This window comes from Triturus cristatus, chromosome 6 (genome assembly GCF_964204655.1).
Source record: "Triturus cristatus chromosome 6, aTriCri1.1, whole genome shotgun sequence".
In the NCBI taxonomy this organism is placed as follows: domain Eukaryota; kingdom Metazoa; phylum Chordata; class Amphibia; order Caudata; family Salamandridae; genus Triturus; species Triturus cristatus.
The window spans coordinates 154,159,813-154,179,285 of record NC_140589.1 but is presented as its reverse complement, the minus strand read 5'-3'; the positions used below and the strand labels follow the sequence as shown (position 1 = coordinate 154,179,285).

At 44.8% G+C, this 19,473-nt stretch overlaps 1 protein-coding gene across 1 annotated transcript in view; it reads left to right on the top strand.

The window, feature by feature from the left end:
- The window catches only part of TMEM63A (transmembrane protein 63A), a 362,396-nt gene extending 346,333 nt beyond the window's left edge, over positions 1 to 16,063 (top strand). The window contains exon 23 of the mRNA XM_085610403.1: positions 11,303 to 16,063. Within this exon, the coding sequence (XP_085466529.1) occupies positions 11,303 to 11,458 (156 nt within the window). The 3' untranslated portion in view covers positions 11,459 to 16,063. The remainder of the gene's footprint in view (positions 1 to 11,302) is intronic.
- Positions 16,064 to 19,473: the final 3,410 nt, after the last annotated feature.

Sequence of the window (19,473 nt, the reverse complement as noted above, 5' to 3'; positions counted from 1 at the left end):
TAAAAGTGAGCTCTACAAGTAATGCGTAACCGGAGTGCCCGTGTGAATGCAAGGTGAGTCGTGAACCACTGTGAGTGCACACAGGCACAGCGCGACCGCATCAGTAGGCACCGGGACACCTAGCCTGCCACTTGCCTGTGGCCTCAAGTACTTGCTTGTTCCAGCCTAATCCAGTGACACCGCCGCTGCCGGGGTTTTCCCACTGACCGTTCTTCCTGCCAGCAGAAGCCCTCCCTCCCAAGGACCTACCTAATGCAGGCTGCAGCACAACCGCGCCGCTGGTGTGCAGAAGGCGTGACAAAGGCAAGCCTGCTTGCCTGTATCTGTCTCCACCTGGACTGCACCCAGTGCACCTCCAACCCTTCCGCCTCCCCCCTCACCCCTGAAGATACGCTGTTGCTGAGCTCTACACCCTTGACTTCACAACAAACACTGCCACCATGCCGGCCCACGCTCCTCGGTAGGACCTGTCACCTGTACCCCACTGCCACTTCACCTTTCACAGCATGTACACCAGCCCACCCTGAAGACACCACCTGAAAAAAAACACCAGCTTGCATGCACCCTTCTCAACACTCGCTCACCATGCAAATGCACCACGGAGATTTCTATCCCAACGCCCAACGTCCTCTTCCTCATAGAGACTTTTCTCAATACCACTTCCGCACCTAACATTGCAACTGTAATACTCAAAGTATACAAGATCCCCCACTGTGACGGCATCGACAAGCCTGGCAGAGATATGGTCATCCTGCACAAGGAATTCATCCACTGCACCACCACAAATGACATTACCCCAGCACCAACACCACCTTCCGACTCCAAACAAAACAGAGCCACCATCAGGGGCACCCTCACCTACCATGCTCCATGACCACGTCCAGCCTTCTGCAACTTCATTGCCATAGACTCCTTGAACTGAATTTTTCTATGCAACCTCAACTTCTGTATCGGCGAACACAATGATATCCACACTACCAACCTCCTCGACAGCATGAACATTAAACTCACCACCCCTCGCACACACCGCAAGCCACGCACTAGACCACATCTAAACCTCTAGCGACCGCATAAGGTACAGCTACACCACAGAACTCACCTGGACTGACCACTCCATTGTCCACTTCAACATCTTCAGCTCACAGGCTCCATCCCCAGTCTTCCCAACACTCCCCACCGCAGCTGGAGCAAAGTCTCAAAGGACACATGGATCACTGCCCTCAACACCACCCACCCCATCTCCTCCAACAACCTAGACCACAACATCAGCAACTTCAAGAATGGGGTCACCAACTGTGCCAATAGCATCGCTCATATCTGCCACAACACCCACAGAAGGTCAACCTAGCTGGCTAGCTGGTACACTTAAGATCTCAGAACCTCTAAACAACACTGTAAACAACTGGAGAGTAGATGGCACACCTGCAAGGACAAGGCCAACAAGACCGCCTTCAAGACAGGTGGTTGAGAGAATAGTAGAAGAAGACCTTAGATTCACACATCGTTCAAGGTCCAATAACAGCAAATAATACTTCAACATCGTCCAAGGATTCTCCAACCCCTCAGTTGCAACAAACATTACCCCCTCACAGGAACTCTGCAACAACCTAGCAGCCTTCTTCCACAACAAGATTGCCAACATGTACAGAAACTTCAAACCCCAGCCCAAGGCCACCGACTTCCAACAACACAGGGACCCAGCTACCACCATAGACATCTAACTAACCTAATGGAGCCAGCTCGCCCCACAGAACACTACCTCCATCATGAACTTCATCCACTCAAGGGCCTCAACCGAACCATGACCTCACCACGTCTTTAACCTAGGCGTAGCCATAATCAGCCACATACTCACCACCTTGTTCAACACCCCTATTTCCATGGCTACCTTCCCCAAGGACTGAAAGCCCGCAGAAGTCAATACCCTACTAGAGAAAACAACAGCAGCAAACCCCAGCAAACTCAACAACTACCGAAAAATCTCCCTGCTCCTGTGCCCGGCAAAAGTATTAGAAAAAGCCATCAACCAACAACTCTCTTCAGATCTGTAACGTAACCTCCTACTCGATTTCTCCCAATTCGGATTCCGCAGCAATAACAGCACCGAGACAGCCTTCATTGCGGCTACCAATGGCATTCCAGCTCTAGTCGAACGAGGAGAGACTGCAACCCTGATCCTCCTAGACCTCGTCAGCCGTTGATACGGTTTCCCACCACATACTCATCACAAGGCTGCACAGCATAAGCATCCAAATAGCCGCTCTCAGATGGATCGCCTCTTTCCTCACCAGAAGAATGCAAAACGTCCGCCTCCCTCCCCCTTCACCTCCGAACCCAAGGAAATCATCTGTGGAGTACCCCAAGGATCTTCGCTCAGTCCGACCCTCTTCAGTACTTATATGACACCTCTGGCCATCATCGCCAAAACTCACAGACTCAACATCATATCCTACGCTAACGACACACAACTCATCCTTTCCGAAGACACCACCAAGACCAACTTCCACAACTGCATGACAGAAGTCACCAACTGGATGAAGGACAACTGTCTGAAGTTCAACATAGGCAAGACAGGGGTATTGATTTTCAGTAACAAAAGCTCCCAATGGGACGCATTCTGGTCGTCCTCAGAACTCAGACCTACTCCTACCCACCACTGACCATGCTAGCAACCTAGGTATAATTCTGGACAACAAGCTAACCATGACAACTCAGGTCAACTCTGTCTCCTCCTCCTGCTTCTTTATTCTCCGCATGCTTCGTAAGATATTCAAATGGCTACACCTAAGCTCAAGATGCACCATCACCCAGGCCCTCCTCTACAGCCGATTGGACTATGGCAACGCTCTCTATGCAGGGATCGCTGCTCACCTCCTCCAACGACTACATACCATACGGAACACCGCAGCCAGACTCGTCGTGGATCTCTCTAGATGAACTCACATCACCCCATATCTCAGGAAACTCCACTGGCTCCCTGTATAGAAAAGATGCCAGTTCAAACTCCTGACCCATGCATACAAGGCGCTACACCACTGCGGACCCACCTACTTGAACCACCGCCTGAACTTCCATCAACCCACCAGAAACCTCTGCTCCACGTCCCTTTCTCTAACCCCCACTATCCCCTCCCATGTGATGTAGCGGATTCAGAGGCTACTCATTCTCCTACCTAGCAGCGATAACATGAAACGAGCTACCCGTTCATCTACAGACCTCCCCATCTCTTCCAGTGTTCTGATAGTCTCTGAAGATCTTGCTATTGGACAAATCAACTGGACCCTACCAGCGCCTGGATAACCTCACGGGTGACAAGTAGCTCTTTATAAATCTACTGATTGATTGATTGTAGCCTAATCAGTATGAGCCCTGTTAATGTGCCTCATTTAATTTTATCATCACGTTAAAGAGAACCCTAAACACTCAATTTATGATGTGCCCTCTACAAATACAAAAACAACAGTTGATGGACAGAATGCAGAACAATGTCATACATTCACCCCAGTACAGAGATCTGGGCCTAAATCCATCGTTTTTTTGCTCACCATGCCATTCCAGTTTGAACCCAGCCATATGCTAATCAGTCTTGACCCTGTGCCTCATGGGAACAGTCCAGCCCAAACTGCCAAGCCAGGTCCTCCCTGGACTGGAAACAAGCATCCTAGGACCGGTTTCGGGGTTTCACCCCTCTTCAGCCAGGATAGCTTGATTCCAGTGGCATGGGGAGCACGGGACTCACGTCTGAGCACACCCGTCCCACTCAGGGTGACAAATGCAAAAACAACAGTTGATGGACAGAATGCAGAACAATGTCATACATTCACCCCAGTACAGGGATGTGGGCCTATATCCATCGTTTTTTTTGCTCACCATGCCATTCCAGTTTGAACCCAGCCATATGCAAATCAGTCTTGACTCTGTGCCTCATGGGAACAGTCCAGCCCGAACTGCCAAGCCAGGTCCTCCCTGGACTGGAAACAAGCATCCTAGGACCGGTTTCGGGGTCCTAGGATCCTTGATTCCGGTCCAGGGAAGGCATGGCTTGGCAGTTCGGGCTGGACTGTTCCCATGAGGCACAGGCTCATGACTGATTTGCATATGGCCATGTCTGAACTGGGGTGGCGTGATGAGCAAAATAACGATGGATTAAACCCAGATCTGTGACTGGGGGTGAATGTTTTGCCAATGTGCAACATTCCGTCCATCTTGTGTGTTTTGTCCTCTACAAATACCCCACTTGTATATGTTTTTATAGACGTTAATGTGGCCCCATGTTATAAAAACCTAAGCGGCGTTCACATGGCAGCTGACTAGCCTCTTGGTTCACTAATAGCGTTGTCATCACAGTAATCAATGTTTCAAAGTTTACGTTTTGAACCTGACTTCTGATGAATTACAATCAATGAAAAGCGTTCTAATGCACTAAAGTGAAACACTTCCAAGTTAAAGAAATATACCTTTTGAAATGTGATTCTTTTTATCACATTTACTTGACAAATTATATGCCACACTGAGCATTGGCTGGGCTCTGGCTCGGCATTCTCTGTTTATGTGCTGCTTGCAACCTTTTTTACTTCTCTAAAATGGAAACACGTAAAAGCACAGTGGGCACTTTAGATGCCTATCTATTGAGAGCAGAATCCTTAATTATTCAGGAAATCCAAACTACTGAAAGGAGGCTTTCATTAGAACCCTCCATAAGATCAATTAGAACTTCTGATGTTCCAAACCTACCTTTACCGACTAAATCACCCACTAGGATAACGGCCACCGATCTTTCGGTCCATTCCCCTTTAATCTCACCGGGCCGAAAAGGAACACTGCAAAAAGTCACCCCTCCACAACCAAAAGGACCCCTAACCCGAGGGAAAGCCAAAACTAAATTGAGTACCGGGAGGGGGGCATATAGAAAAGGCCAACCTTCCAAAACGGGGAAGACTTCAACCCATCCAGTTACTTGTGACACAGGTACACAAACTGAGGAAACAAACCAACTTCCCCATGTTCAATTAGATACTTTTGGCGAAATGATTAAGCTGTCAGTACAAAACAGTGTAAAGGCAATTCAATCAGCAGTAAGTCATGACATAGAAGAAAAACTGGGTGAAATGATCTCCTTACTCTCTTCGGTTTTTGAAGATAAATTTGTCCAACTTACAAAAACGCTACTTGATGGCATAACACGATTAAATCTTCCTAATACACCGCCCGTAAATAGTCAATTTAATCTCCAACAAGAACGGAATACACCTTCCTCAATAGAACACATAATTCCATTACAAACATTCCTACTACTTCCCCTACAATAAGACCGTTGAATAACCGGGGCAGAAAGGGAGCTTCTAGACCAAACACTGCAGCGGAACCACCCGCGAGATCTCTAGTAAGCCCAAATTATAACATAATGGCAGGTCCCACAACCTCTTCAATCCCAAACAAAGACTGCTTAACCGGCCGCTCGGCCATATGTCCTGGTTCTAACAAACGTTCCGCCCCTACAAAAAGATTCAATAGAAACATGGGTTTCACTAAGGAATAAGGTCACCAACTGGCTCACTAAAAACACCTACTTTCACCCAAGGCACATAAATCAGATCCTGATGGTGAGAAGAGTGGGTTGGATTGGGGACTCTCATAAAAAAAGTACTGGAGACTGCATAGTTATAAACTTTAAGTCTCCAGGCCTAGTACGCTCCCTCCTCAGGATCAATAGGGGAATAATACACGAAACCACAAATATCAATCTGGTGTCACTCGATTTTTTCTATCTTAGTGAGCAAACAAACGTTCATAGAGGGAACGGGTGCATCCTTACTCAAAATAGATTTGAACAACTTACTACACTAGAAGAGGTGAATTGACAGCCAACACCACTGGATAACCCTGTCCCTCCAATCGTTACCCTGCCTCCTTCCACATCGAATGGATATTTTGACTCACATCCCGATAAAGGCAAGATTTTGGTCCCTCCTCTTCTCACTTACCCATTATTTACAGATCAACCAGGGATTTCTTCCAACCCTGACTATATCAGCACCTCTGAAAACACTTCCCTCCTGACAGTTAGATCTTGCAGGGAAGGCGACATTAGTCCCACTGAGGACCCCCTCGCGGCCAAACTAAATATCCCTAGGACCCCCATTAGACGTAAGAAAAAAAAAACAGTTCTAAACATAACATTCTGGAACATATCGGGCCTTCGTTTAAAGATCCATAACGAAGAATGGATTAAATTCATCAAAGAAAGCGAAATCATCGCTTTCCAGGAGACATGGGTAACCACTCCTATTCACATAAATGGTTTTAAGTCTTTCTTTAGCCCAGCACTTCCCTCAACATCCGGCAGAGCAAAGGGCGGATTAACCATTTATGTTTCAAATCTAATACCAACTTTGGAAGCCCACCCTCTTAAAAACGAGTCACAATATCAGATTATACGTGTAATCATAAGTAGAATGCCACCTATTCTAATAGTTAACATCTACAACAACCTTTCAGACCCCAGTTTTACGGAGGTCATAAAAGAAATCCGTGACTCTCTACAAAAACAACTCATTCTCAGTAAAGGTAATGAACCAATAATAATCTGGGGGGGGGATTTCAACTTGACATTATGCAAGAGTACCCTAAATGGTAATTGCGGCTATATGGATCATCTACAAAATAACATCTCTCATTTCTTACATTCTTACAAGGGGTCTCTTCTGAACGAGACCATGATCCTCCTTCAATTAGCCTTTGCCAATGAACTCACCGTCCCTTTAACTCCCTTTGCCCCAACCTTTAATGGTAGAGGATTATCCTCCTGTATCGATTTTATTCTGGCAGGGAACATTTCCCCAAACCTGATTACTGATGTCATTACTCACGACTGTGTATTCAGTGACCATTTCCCACTGTCTGTTATTATTCAAACCACCGCCCCACGAAAAAACGCTCAAACAATACATCACGATGAACATATTTCTATGTCCCGTCTAAATGGCTACGCACTTAAATGGTCAAACATCGATCCTGCCGCCATCTTAGAAACTGTAATCAATGCGGCCCGCCCAGCCTTTGAAGTCTGCTTAACGGAGACGTCACCCCCTGCCGAGATTGTGGCCAACTATGAAAAAATAATCTTAGAGGTAAAGAACGCCCTGACAGTGCATCCCAGGGGGCAAAAAATCTTAAACGATAAACCTAACTTCAGGTGGTTTAATTCAGCATGTTCCAGAGCCTACAAAAACCTTAAAAATACTCTAAAAAAATCCCCAAGAAATACCCTCGAGGTTTCAATGGCTAGGCAAATATATAATAAAGCAGTAGCATCCAGGAAAAAGGAATTAAAAGAGGAACACTGGATTGCTTTACATGATAGCTGCCAAAATAAAGATTCGGTTACTTTCTGGGAGATTGTAAATTCCTCCTTTCTGACGGGACCAAAAGCTAGTGGTACACTTGAAATGACCATCTCCGAACAAGAGTGGGTTACCCACTTCTCAAAAAAAAATTCAATCCCAGTAGGGCAATCCCCACAGATTCACAGCTCACCAATGGCCCGAACCAACCCATTAGCGATGAACTTCAACCTCGCCGAGGTGGAGTTGGCCCTGAACGTTAGCAGATCAGGAAAGGCCCCGGGACCTGACGCGGTTCCTATGGATCTTTACAAATCAAACATCGATCTCTGGGCTCCCCTGCTACTAAACGTTTTAGAGGCGTTGGGACAGGTAGGACTACCAACCTCTTGGTCAGATTCGATCCTAGTCCCCATTTTTAAAAAGGGAAACAGGAATAGCCCTGCGTGCTACAGACCTATATCCCAACTGGATTCCTTTGGTAAAGCAGTAGGTAGAATTCTTTTAGCACGCCTACAAAACTGGGCAGAGGCAAACAACATTTTATCTGACCTACAGTTTGGCTTCAGGGAAGGAAGAGGCACTATAGAACAGGTCCTTAACCTCACTCGTCTGAGAGGGAAGTATGTCCATGCAAAGGGTGGCAGCCTTTACATGGCATACGTCGACCTATCCGCAGCCTTTGACTGCGTAGACCACAACAAGCTTTGGGCTGTAATGATACAACTGGGAATCGATACTAACCTGGTCAACTATATCAGAGAAATCTACTCGAACACCACCACTAGAGTAAGATACGGCTCAGGGGGGCAGTTAACGTCATCTTTTGGAATCGAGCGGGGAGTTAGGCAAGGCTGTGTCCTGGCTCCCTTTCTTTTTAATATTTACACCAATGGCTTAGAAGTAGCCTTGTTAAAGGGTAGCCAGGACCAACCACACATTCAATCACGCCCAATCCCCGCCCTTCTTTATGCGGACGACGCAGTCATAATCGCCCGCACCCCCCTGGAGTTACAACGGGCCCTGGATAGATATACAAACTTTATGAACCACCTGGATTTAAACATAAACGCCAAAAAGACCTTCCTAATGGCATCAGGTAAACAATCACGCAGAATGAAAAATATCTATTTAAACGACACCAAAATAGAATATACCACCTCTTATCCCTATTTGGGAGTCGTAATAGATAACAAAACTACTTGGAAAAGCGCTATAGAGAACAGAAATTTACAACTCCTAAAAGCAACAACGGCCCTGAGAGCGTTTGCTCGGAGACTGGGCAAAAGAGCATCTAAAGAAATGTTAGACATTTACAATTCAAAATGCCTAAGCACGGCGATTTACGGGGCTGGGATTTGGGGGAGCGCACGAGTCGCCTCAATCCAAAAGACAGAGAACTCTTTTCTGAAATTCCTGTTTGCAGCCCCGTCGTCCACTTCCACTTTTAATATCCACAGCGAATTGGGCCTTCCATATATCACAGATGTGATACGAATGCAGCCTATTCTTTTATGGCATCGCATCTGGTCTACATCGGAACTAAAATTCACCCAGGCACTCATTTCCGACTGCATGAAACTGGAGCACGGATCACACATCACTTGGCTTGCTTATGTTAAAAACTTTCTAACCGATTTAGGACTCGATCATCTTTTTACTAATCCTCAAAAAATTAACCTAATCCCTAGAAAGAGACTACGAGACATGTGCACAAGCCATTTAGCAGACCTGCGCCTGGCACTTGAATCAAACAAAAATTCCGTGCAACTGTTTCTTCCCATTCAGACAACAGATCAAATAGAGCCTTACTTGAATTCCACCCTAAGTAACTACGAGAAATTCCTATTGACTAGATTGCAACTGAACATATTTCACCGCCTAATTGCCTTTCCTGTGATAAACGATTGGACACCCCAACTGACGCTATGCCCCTGTGACGACCTTTCTGCCCAATCGACCTTGCACGTAATCATATTTTGTAAATTTTATACTGAGCCAAGAAAGCTATACCTGATTCCTCTTCTGAAACATTTGGGCCTAATTCAATGTCGGCCAGCTCTCATGGCTCTCCAAATGTTAGAAACAGAAGCATTGGCAAATAACATGGCAAAGTTTTTAAAATTTTGCGTGCGACATAGAACAAACCTCTAAATGGAAACTTGCCCCCTTTTGCTCTTAACATTCAAACACAAACGGCCCTTATGAGTCACTTAAACATACCCTACGATGAACTGGGATTAGCCCCCCCACGCATCTTAAACTTGCTATTGGGGGTTTGTTTTTTATATTTTTATTGTACTTTTATTATCCTAGCCATTGTTAAACTTTTATGAAAGCTATATGAACACTTCTTTCTTGCCGCTTTTGCACTTACTGTCATTTAGCCAGGTAAAAATAATTTACCATTTTTATATTAACGTTATATGTATATTTGTAAAAGTCTTTTTATATGTAAATGCTTTTATGGTATGTAATTGCCTTACCGAATAAAGCTTTTCATTATTATATACACTAAGATTCGTGAACTTATAAATGGCCTTTTGAAGACCAGACAAATACTTTAGATGAGGCCAAGTCTGAGACGTCCGCCCATGGCCAGCCCAGGACAGTTTAAGAGCTGCCTGTGTACTCACCAGCCTGGGCTGCGGCAGAAGCCCTTTCAGCCCAATGGGCGTTGTGTGTCGGCTATGCTGTGGTGCCGGGTGGGACAACACTGTTCGCCTTCCTGGTGTAGGGTTAGAGTGGACCATTCAGGTGGGGTTTGCTAATGCTAAGCCGAACTATCTACACACAGTTGTATGTCAGAATATAATGTACAGAAATACTGCAGACATATATTGTGTCTCGAATATTGTTTGCAAAAATACCATCCGATTGTTTGTCCATTTTCTATCATTAACTCTAATTCACGGATGTTTTTGTAGATGCTATTTAGGGTCCAGTAGTTCTGTTCTATACACACTCTATCATAGTCAGACCCTCCCCCATTCGCCCCAAGATTTTGTAGCCTAGGTTGGCAAATTTGGGGCAAACTAATTTTCATTTGCAGTATTTTTTCAAGCGCCTGGCAAAAAAATACTGCTGGTCTGTGTGGTCTGTTACTGCTGGAGACTCTAAGTCACAATCTGTGACCTGATTAGAACATAAGGCAGCAGGGAGGGGAAGATGCAGGAGCCTGGGGGGCGGCGGCCAGAAGAGGCTCGTGGGGGAGGGCCAGTTAAGTTGTGGGAGAAGGAGGGCACTCGGGAGTGGGCACAGAAGGCATTGGGCAGGGGGCCAGGGGAGACACAGGGATGGCGGGAGAGATGGCAGGTGATACTGGGCAGCAATAGAGGCAGGTCAGAGTTCCAATGGTGCAGCAGGTCCACAGGCAGGGTACTGTGGGGTGGAGGTGGGTAAATTTAAAGAGTGCAAGGAGATCGGATCAGCTATGCACCTGCAGATCCTGGTGTCTGGCACTCACTTCGCAGGAAGTTTTCACACTGAGCGCATTCGTAACTGATGATTGTTACGAGGCCGGCGACTGAGAAAGTTAAAACCTCTCCTGCCGCCTGGCTTGTTGCTCACCCTCTTTATATTGCCCAGCAGCAGTGGCTAGCCAATAAAAGAAGGCTCAGTTTGTCTTCTTTTTAATTATATTTTTTGCAGTATATTTTACAAAAGTGCTGATTTTGCAATTTTTTTCAAATTCCCAAAAGGAGAAGTCCTGGGGAAGGTGGACCGGTCTGCATAAAGCTTTTTCTTCCATTTGACGCAAGTAAAGGATAAAATGAAAGGGCACTACTGAAAAAACATTGGAAATCTGTACAGTGCATCATCGCAGTACGATGGAAGTTTCGGTGCAATTGAAAATGTAAAGTGTACATTAATAATATTAGGAAATATATTTGTGTTGGTGGAATGAGGATTATAATGACAGACATAACCAATAACAAAAATGGTTTCTCTATTTTCAGGTCTATGTTCCGAAAGCTTTGCTTTCCGTAGATCCTGTGCCCACTCCAGAGGGAGCAGGCCAGAGGTCCTACGGCACCATGGAAGACTCCTTCACGCCGGTCACAGACGACGACATGGTTCAACTAGTGGTGGATGATGATGAAAACGTCCATTAACAACTTCTCTACCATCCTTCGTTCATTCCTGAGATGTGCCTCGTCCCTGGGACTATTTTACTGCTGCTGACTCCCAAGCTCCAATGGTTTCCAGTGAAGAGGGAATGGAGAAACAAGTCCCAAGCGTAGGGATCTTTGGGCTCCCGTGTGATCTGGAAATACACAGGCACAGTATCCTTGGAGGAGCTGAGCATGTCAGAGCCACATGGCTCCCACAAAATACCAGCGGAGAGGAGGCTGTTGGGGTGCCGGGAATTCTACAGAAAGCTCTGCCCAGAGCAAAGGTCAAAAACTTACTCCGTCCAACCCAATACGCTCCACTCGTAGTCCAGAAGTTATCTGTCTAACGTGCTGTATTTATAATTCAGCTGTCATCCTGTTATTTTTAATTTATTCCAGCTGAATACAGCGAGAAGAGAGCTTTAGTGAGCCCTAACTAAGCAAATCAATAGCCGGGACGGACTGGATTTATGGAGAAATGTTGCAGGTTCTTACAGTCACGGCAGAAAATGGCCACCAGGTGGCGCTAGTGTGCCGCAACATAACTATTTAAGCACTGGTAGGTGTCACTTAATTCCCTCACTCCGATTCAATGCACGAGTATTGCACAGCTGTCCGTATTTTTGTATTGTGGTCTGGTACCTGCAGTCTTACGTTTCTAATAGACAAACAGAACTACAAGTACCAGAATGCCAACATGCAAGCACACATGAAAGAAAGAGAAACTTGGACGCGCTGTGACTGGTGGCTCTTTGCCAATCTCCGTCGTCTTTTTTTTTTTGCTGCACACTACTTTTGCGTACACCACAATCTAACGTTTAACTCACAAGACCATATTAATCCGAAGGTGTATGGGTTAAAACAGAGCAAATGCGTTTGCCATCTCGCAGTGCAGAACTGAGCAGGTATATTGAACTTCAGTCCCTATCGCATCACCGGGCAGAACAAGGGAACAGATTTTGAGGCCACAGTTGTACAGTCATTGAACATAAAAAGAACTTCATATGTGGGAAAGAGTGTTTAATAAAGAAAGCATGAGCCATTCATTTACATTATTAAACAGTGCTGCGAACTGATTTAGCCTTAAACTGAGCCCCGTTTTTCACCCATCTTAAAGTGTACTTGCTCCATTTCTTATTATTTTATTCCCTGGTACAAATCTTTACATTGCATTAAATCAGTATTGCTCTGTTACCTATTATGCAAATGGTCAATATGGTGAAACATGACTTTCTATATATTTTGTTTTGCACCAATGCAAAAATGTATCTAATATGATATTTTGCCTCTGGCACTGCCTTAAAAGACTATTTCAAACAAGTCTTCACTCTGCACCCCTAACAAAGACATTCTCATGCTACAATATGAGACCTTGTTTTTTAAAATGTTAGGTCTGAGAACCATTAAGTACACACAAAAACAAGAAGTGACATCACATTCTCTTTAGACAACACCTTGCATCGTCTCGCTCTCTCCCGTCAGTGGTATCACTTGTTGCAACAAAAAAAGTGAAAATAGGTGTAAAAGGCATTTAAAAATCCTTATAAACGCTTCTAAAACACTCATGTACGGTACATTGCTCTGCCGTGTATACTGGTAACTTAAAGTCACACTACATGAATTGAATGCAACTCTCCACTGTTCTGGCCAAGATAAATATAATTGCCCCAAGCCACTAAAGAGTTAATTCTGTACAGCGTAACTGTACACACACTCCTCTCCCTGGAATCATTCCCAGATAAGTGTTCATATGAACTCACTGCACACAGTGCCATCATAACTGTACCTCATACACATCCTAGGATTACCTCGTCGCCAAATGAAGTACCAGGATTAATTTCTTCCAGATCCAACGCTAGTCTAATCTTGTGTCCCGAAACAATGTTAGGACGCACATGTATGTTATTGTGCCAAGTAGATACAATTCAGTAAACAATTGTTATTAGAATATTAGGCAGACGTCCTCAAAAATACTTTAGAACCGCCAAGTCACTGAGTTTTTGGGACCGGCTCCTAATAACATGCGCTTTACTGCAGCGTCCAACGCATTGGATATTTTGTTTGGTAAATATACCCATTAGCTTCTGTGATAGCAATCTCCATGCCCCTAACAGTGTGCAAGTAATCATACCCTAGCATCCAGCTACTGTGCCAGTAATCAACCCGTCAGTCAGTATTGCGTTCTGCCCCAAAAGCCGGTACCTCAAAGAAGCCACCCCATCAGTTGACCACTCTGCAAGCACTGTTCAGTAGACACCTCATACCAGTAAATGATGTGTAGTACACGCGCCTGTCAATCAGTACAGGGTAGGTAGCAGCTATCTTTTTGGACATGAGGCAGGTGTCAACTGCCAAAGGAATGAGTCGCCTCCTTAAAGATTTACTGCGGCCACAACCTCAGGTTTGCCCTTTACCAAGCCTGTACACCTCCACCTTTCAACGAGAGGGATTCATCTATCTCCACATTACCCTAAGTACGGGGATGCATCTATCGCCACATTACCCTAAGTACGGGGATGCATCTATCTCCACATTACCCTAAGAACGGGGATGCATCTATCGCCACATTACCCTAAGTACGGGGATGCATCTATCTCCACATTACCCTAAGTACGGGGATGCATCTATCGCCACATTACCCTAAGTACGGGGATGCATCTATCGCCACATTACCCTAAGAACGGGGATGCATCTATCTCCACATTACCCTAAGTACAGGGATGCATCTATCTCCAGATTACCCTAATTACAGGGAGGCATCTATCGCCACATTACCCTAAGTACGGGGATGCATCTATCGCCACATTACCCTAAGTACGGGGATGCATCTACCTCCACATTACCCTAAGAACGGGGATGCATCTATCGCCACATTACCCTAAGTACGGGGATGCATCTATCTCTACATTACCCTAAGTACGGGGATGCATCTATCGCCACATTACCCTAAGTACGGGGATGCATCTACCTCCACATTACCCTAAGAACGGGGATGCATCTATCGCCACATTACCCTAAGTACGGGGATGCATATATCTCCACATTACCCTAAGTACGGGGATGCATCTATCGCCACATTACCCTAAGTACGGGGATGCATCTATCGCCACATTACCCTAAGTACGGGGATGCATCTATCTCCACATTACCCTAAGTACGGGGATGCATCTATCGCCACATTACCCTAAGTACGGGGATGCATCTATCGCCACATTACCCTAAGAACGGGGATGCATCTATCTCCACATTACCCTAAGTACGGGGATGCATCTATCGCCACATTACCCTAAGAACGGGGATGCATCTATCTCCACATTACCCTAAGTACAGGGATGCATCTATCTCCAGATTACCCTAATTACAGGGAGGCATCTATCTCCAGATTACCCCGTAACTACACCAGATCGCCCCGAGTACCTCCACCCCCCAACACTAGGAGAATGTTGACTCCGTACAAAGGAACATTCATTTGAGCCCAGGATTAAAGTGGTAAAGATGATGCCCAAGTGTTATGTTACTTGGCAAACAGTCACTGCCAATCACAGTTCTATCTTAATATGATGCAAAATGTATTATTATCATATAGGATGCCGCTAAATGTCACTGTTTGTGCACGAAGGGTTCTCGCAAAGAAGTCAATTTAACAAGTAAACCTGTTTAAGCCGTGGATATGTGACTACTTCCGCATTCTCTAATCTGATGCATCTAGTGCTCATCTACTGGGCGTCTCTAGGGGTCTGAACAACGCACTCCTTCGGATTTTAAAAACAATACTGCCAAATATTTGCCAGAAATGTCTACTCAGTTCGTCGTTACATCAGTGTGAACAAAGTGTCAAAAGTCTCATAGTCCACACAGTTTTCTGTGCTAAAACACGGGAAATCCAAACTTTGGGCCCATCTACAACTTTTCACGTGAAACACCTAAACTTTTATATTCAGAATGGGTGGTATTGATTTTCAACTTTAACAGCTTCTTTAAAGTTGATAACAAAGGTTTTGGGACATTAATTACTTTAATAGGGAATTATTTTCTGCTTTTGTATATTTATTTCTAAAGTTGCTGTTTTGGCACACGAGGCGTTTTTCCTGGACCTTCAGCAGGGCTAGATTGAGACGCAAGATATGTCTGCACAGCTCACAACGTTTGTGTACAGAATCGAGTTTACGTCAGTGGCACTGATAGCTAGGAGTAAGTCTCTTATACCGTTACTACGAGGAAGGAACCAAGGTTATAATCCTTTCAGTAGAAGCAACTTCTCAACCACTGTTCATGCACTTTTCCATGGCAATGTGAGTGTTACATGAAGCATCCTAGCCATACACTTAATATGTAATGCCCACTGTTCTTTATGGCTTAAATTAATAAAATACAAAGTTTGGAGATATTTTTATGTATACATAATATGGTATGACCAAATCAGATTGCATCTACGTTTCCTAAATTTGTGTTTTTATACAGTACTCCATGGTATTTAATTGAGAGATTAATCATGGTGGTAAATGCAGGAAATGTACTTGTGTTAATGTAAGATGAAGAATAATTTGAGATTTGAATAAAGCAGTTGTTTACAAACGAAAGAAAAATAAACATTTTATCATAAAACGGAGTGTAAGTTGTTGATTCTCTGATTTCAAGATGTATCCACTTATAATTGAATGGTTTACCTTCCTCAGAGTTATGTAGTGTTGGTTGCCCTACCTTCTTTGTTTGTCATTCACTCTTTGTTGCCAATATCTGGCACCCTACATCGAATTCTGGGTTCATATTTGGGTGACATGGAGCAGCTAGGATCAATTACTTGTCGATGTTACTCCTAAATATTTCATTGTTCACTTCCTAAGCTCCTCCTCCGTCCAAGAACCATTTCTACTTATTTATCTTGCCAAATCAAAGAGACAAGACTTTAGTTTCTGTTCTGTTACTATTGAAATCTATTTTTATATGAGTAAGTAGGCCAGTCAGCAATGGCTACCTATTGGTGCATTTGTAAATTGTCCTGCATGGTGCATCCATAACTGCACACAGGCTCTCCCCACTACCTGGTGCACATCCTCAGACTGTTCTCTCTGGAGCACTGAGACTTCTCCTTCTGGAACCACCATCATCCTGATTTGTCAAAGTTTTTACTCTCAACAACAACTCGTGCTGTTCATCCAACTTTGCTTGAGCATTGTAAGGTGGTTCAGCGATAGTTTGATTGACCGCATTTTCCCCCAGCATGCAGTTGTCCAGCTGTGACGAGAATCGTCTGTTGCTATGTACACTGTATGGATGTTTCCGTAAACGGAGACCATGACCTGCGGGCAATGCCACAAACACCAGCCTATGGCCTGGTGGCACAAGGAACCTGATGCCGCCCTAGCCAGGTCATGAGAGGTGAGGAACCTGGGAGTAACCATGGACTCAGATCTATCCCTGATACGTAATCGAGGTCACTGAACACCTTCCACACAATGAACACTGCAACGCATCCTCCTGGGTCTTCGATACCAACAAAAACTAAAAGTTAGCCTAGCTAGAATAGACCAGTAGCCTATACCTTGGTTCCCTTGGTTTAATCATACATAAAACCTAACAAATCCAAAACACGACACCAAGACTCTTCTTCCACCTTCATCCAATAGAACACAAGGCCAGTTTTGCGAGCACGCCACTGGCTACCTTTAGTTACACAATCAGTGGTCAAGACACTTTGCATCATTCCCAGAGCCTTCCAATGAAAAGGACCGCTATAACTACAATCAAATTTAAACGTGCTCTAGGCTAGTATAGCAGATCATCACACTGCCCTAAAATAAGAAACCCAGGGCAGCTCTGCTTTCTCCATGCGGTGGGATATTTACTTACAATTCACGCAGCGCGGCAAGGCAACTTGCTGCATTGTGTGAATGGTAGAGACATCTTCAGCGTTTGACTTGCGCTGGCGCACTTGTGGCTGCCTTGCGCCTGTACTCCTTTAAACATTTTTTTAAAATAATAGTTTTATAGAGAGCGAACTAGACCCAAAGATATTCGGTATCAAAGCACTTTACATGAGCACCAGTTTTGTTACACAAGGAGATATCATGGTGCAAGGGTGCCTGCGTTATAGGTAGTATTGTTTTTGTGCAGGAAAGGATACCTTTGTGCACAAAAACAATCCTTAAAAGGCATTTCATTTTTCCATGTGTGCTGCATTCTGCAACACACATAGAGAAAGTAACTTGTTACGCCTGGTTCATGAAAGTGTAGCATTTTAAATCAGTCCTGTATTTACAAGTCTTTGAAAATCTGGGAATGCACCAAGAGACATTGGGTGGATGCATAGAAAACTCATGCCCTATCCATGTAACGCCTCTCCTACGCAAAGTAACACAAGTGCTTTGTGCTGCCTTGCATTACTTTTTTATTTACTAAACCACACAAAACCAAACAAGGTGGCTTTGCGTGGCATAGCAAATGCCCAAAAGGATTTTTTGTCGGGCAGAGCTATAAAAGTGACGCAACCCCGATGCAAAACTTTAGTAACCCACTATCTCTAGCTGCCTGCCATTTTAGATTGGAAACATACAGCACCATACAAAGTTTGGAAGAGCGATGCAAAACTTGGCTGTTAATGAAATTGTCAAATGTTTATCCTGTGATAGAGCCCAGAACCTATAATCCCACATATAAGTGCAGCCCAGAGCTACTAATCAAAAGGCTGCGATGAGATGAGGAACACAGGCACCCCACATAAGCTGGGGACCTCCACCCACATCGCCTTGCAATGATCTCGACATATGGATGGGCTGTAATAACTAAGCCTTCCCGAATATGAGATGACGCTCTGCTCAATACTAAAAGTGACCGCTAACACTTAGCACTTGAAGATAGGCTTCATGACTGATGAGATGGAGGATTCTAACCACAGAACACTGCCATAGTAAGTGGTGTCTACCCTACCGCAAGATGGAGGATAGTAACTCTAGTCATTCTGATGGTCCTCCCTTTCGCAATCTGATATAAACTATACCATTGCCCATTTAAATAAGGGGACAGACATATAGGGGCCTATTCACTAACTGCATTTTGTTGTTCTCTATTAGTACTACAATAGAAGTACTACTTTAAGTACTACAAAATGCTATTCCCAAACATACAAGTGTAAATCTCCTCTGTTTTCTTTTCTATAGCAAGATCCTCACACAAGTATGTTTACTACTTAGGGCCCGATTCCGATACGGTTAGAAAATCTTCCTGACCGAATGGGTTTGGGAATGGTTTTCGACCCATTTGGATCAGGAGAGTCCGACCGACCGAGTATGATGCATCCGGATGCTTCCAGATACTATTTGGTTGGACTCCTATTGACTTCAATGGGAGCCTATGTTCCGACCGAACGCATAGGCTCCCATTGAAGAAAGGGGTGGCTGGGGAAAATCGGGCACCCCCTGGTGCCTGCCACACTGTGCATGGCTGGTAAGGGGGGACCCATGAGTACCCCCACGGGCCCAATTGGGAAGGCTCTGGGTGCAGGGGGGCCGCTACAGGCGCCCGAAGTCTGATTCCGACTAATGATTTGAGTCGGACGGCCCATTTGGAAACTGGTCGTTTGGAAACGCGGCCCGTAGAGATGTATAATTCTGCTCCGTACAGTTCAGTCATCCCGAAAGCTGTCGGGTTTAGATTGGGATATTCCTAACGCCTAACTCGCATCGTACTCGGTCGGTTGGAAACCTTTCCGATTCTGTCGCAAAGACATGTTCCCGATGCATTCGGAAGGAGCAAATGCTGTTAGGAGGCCTTCCTAATCATAATCGTGCCCTTAGTAGTAAATGTGGGAGGGGCCTGGGGAACGGCTGGAAAAAGAGATGCTTACTGCTAAATGAGTGTGGCTTAGGGAGGATTAAGGAGGAGTTCAGGAAAGGTTAGGAAGCAACATGCACCATACTTACAAAAGTGTAAGCCCATTGCTATTCACAAATTGCACTTACTGCAGCCAAAAAAAGACACAAAACAGTAGTGAATTACTCCATCTCAGAGCTGTAGTA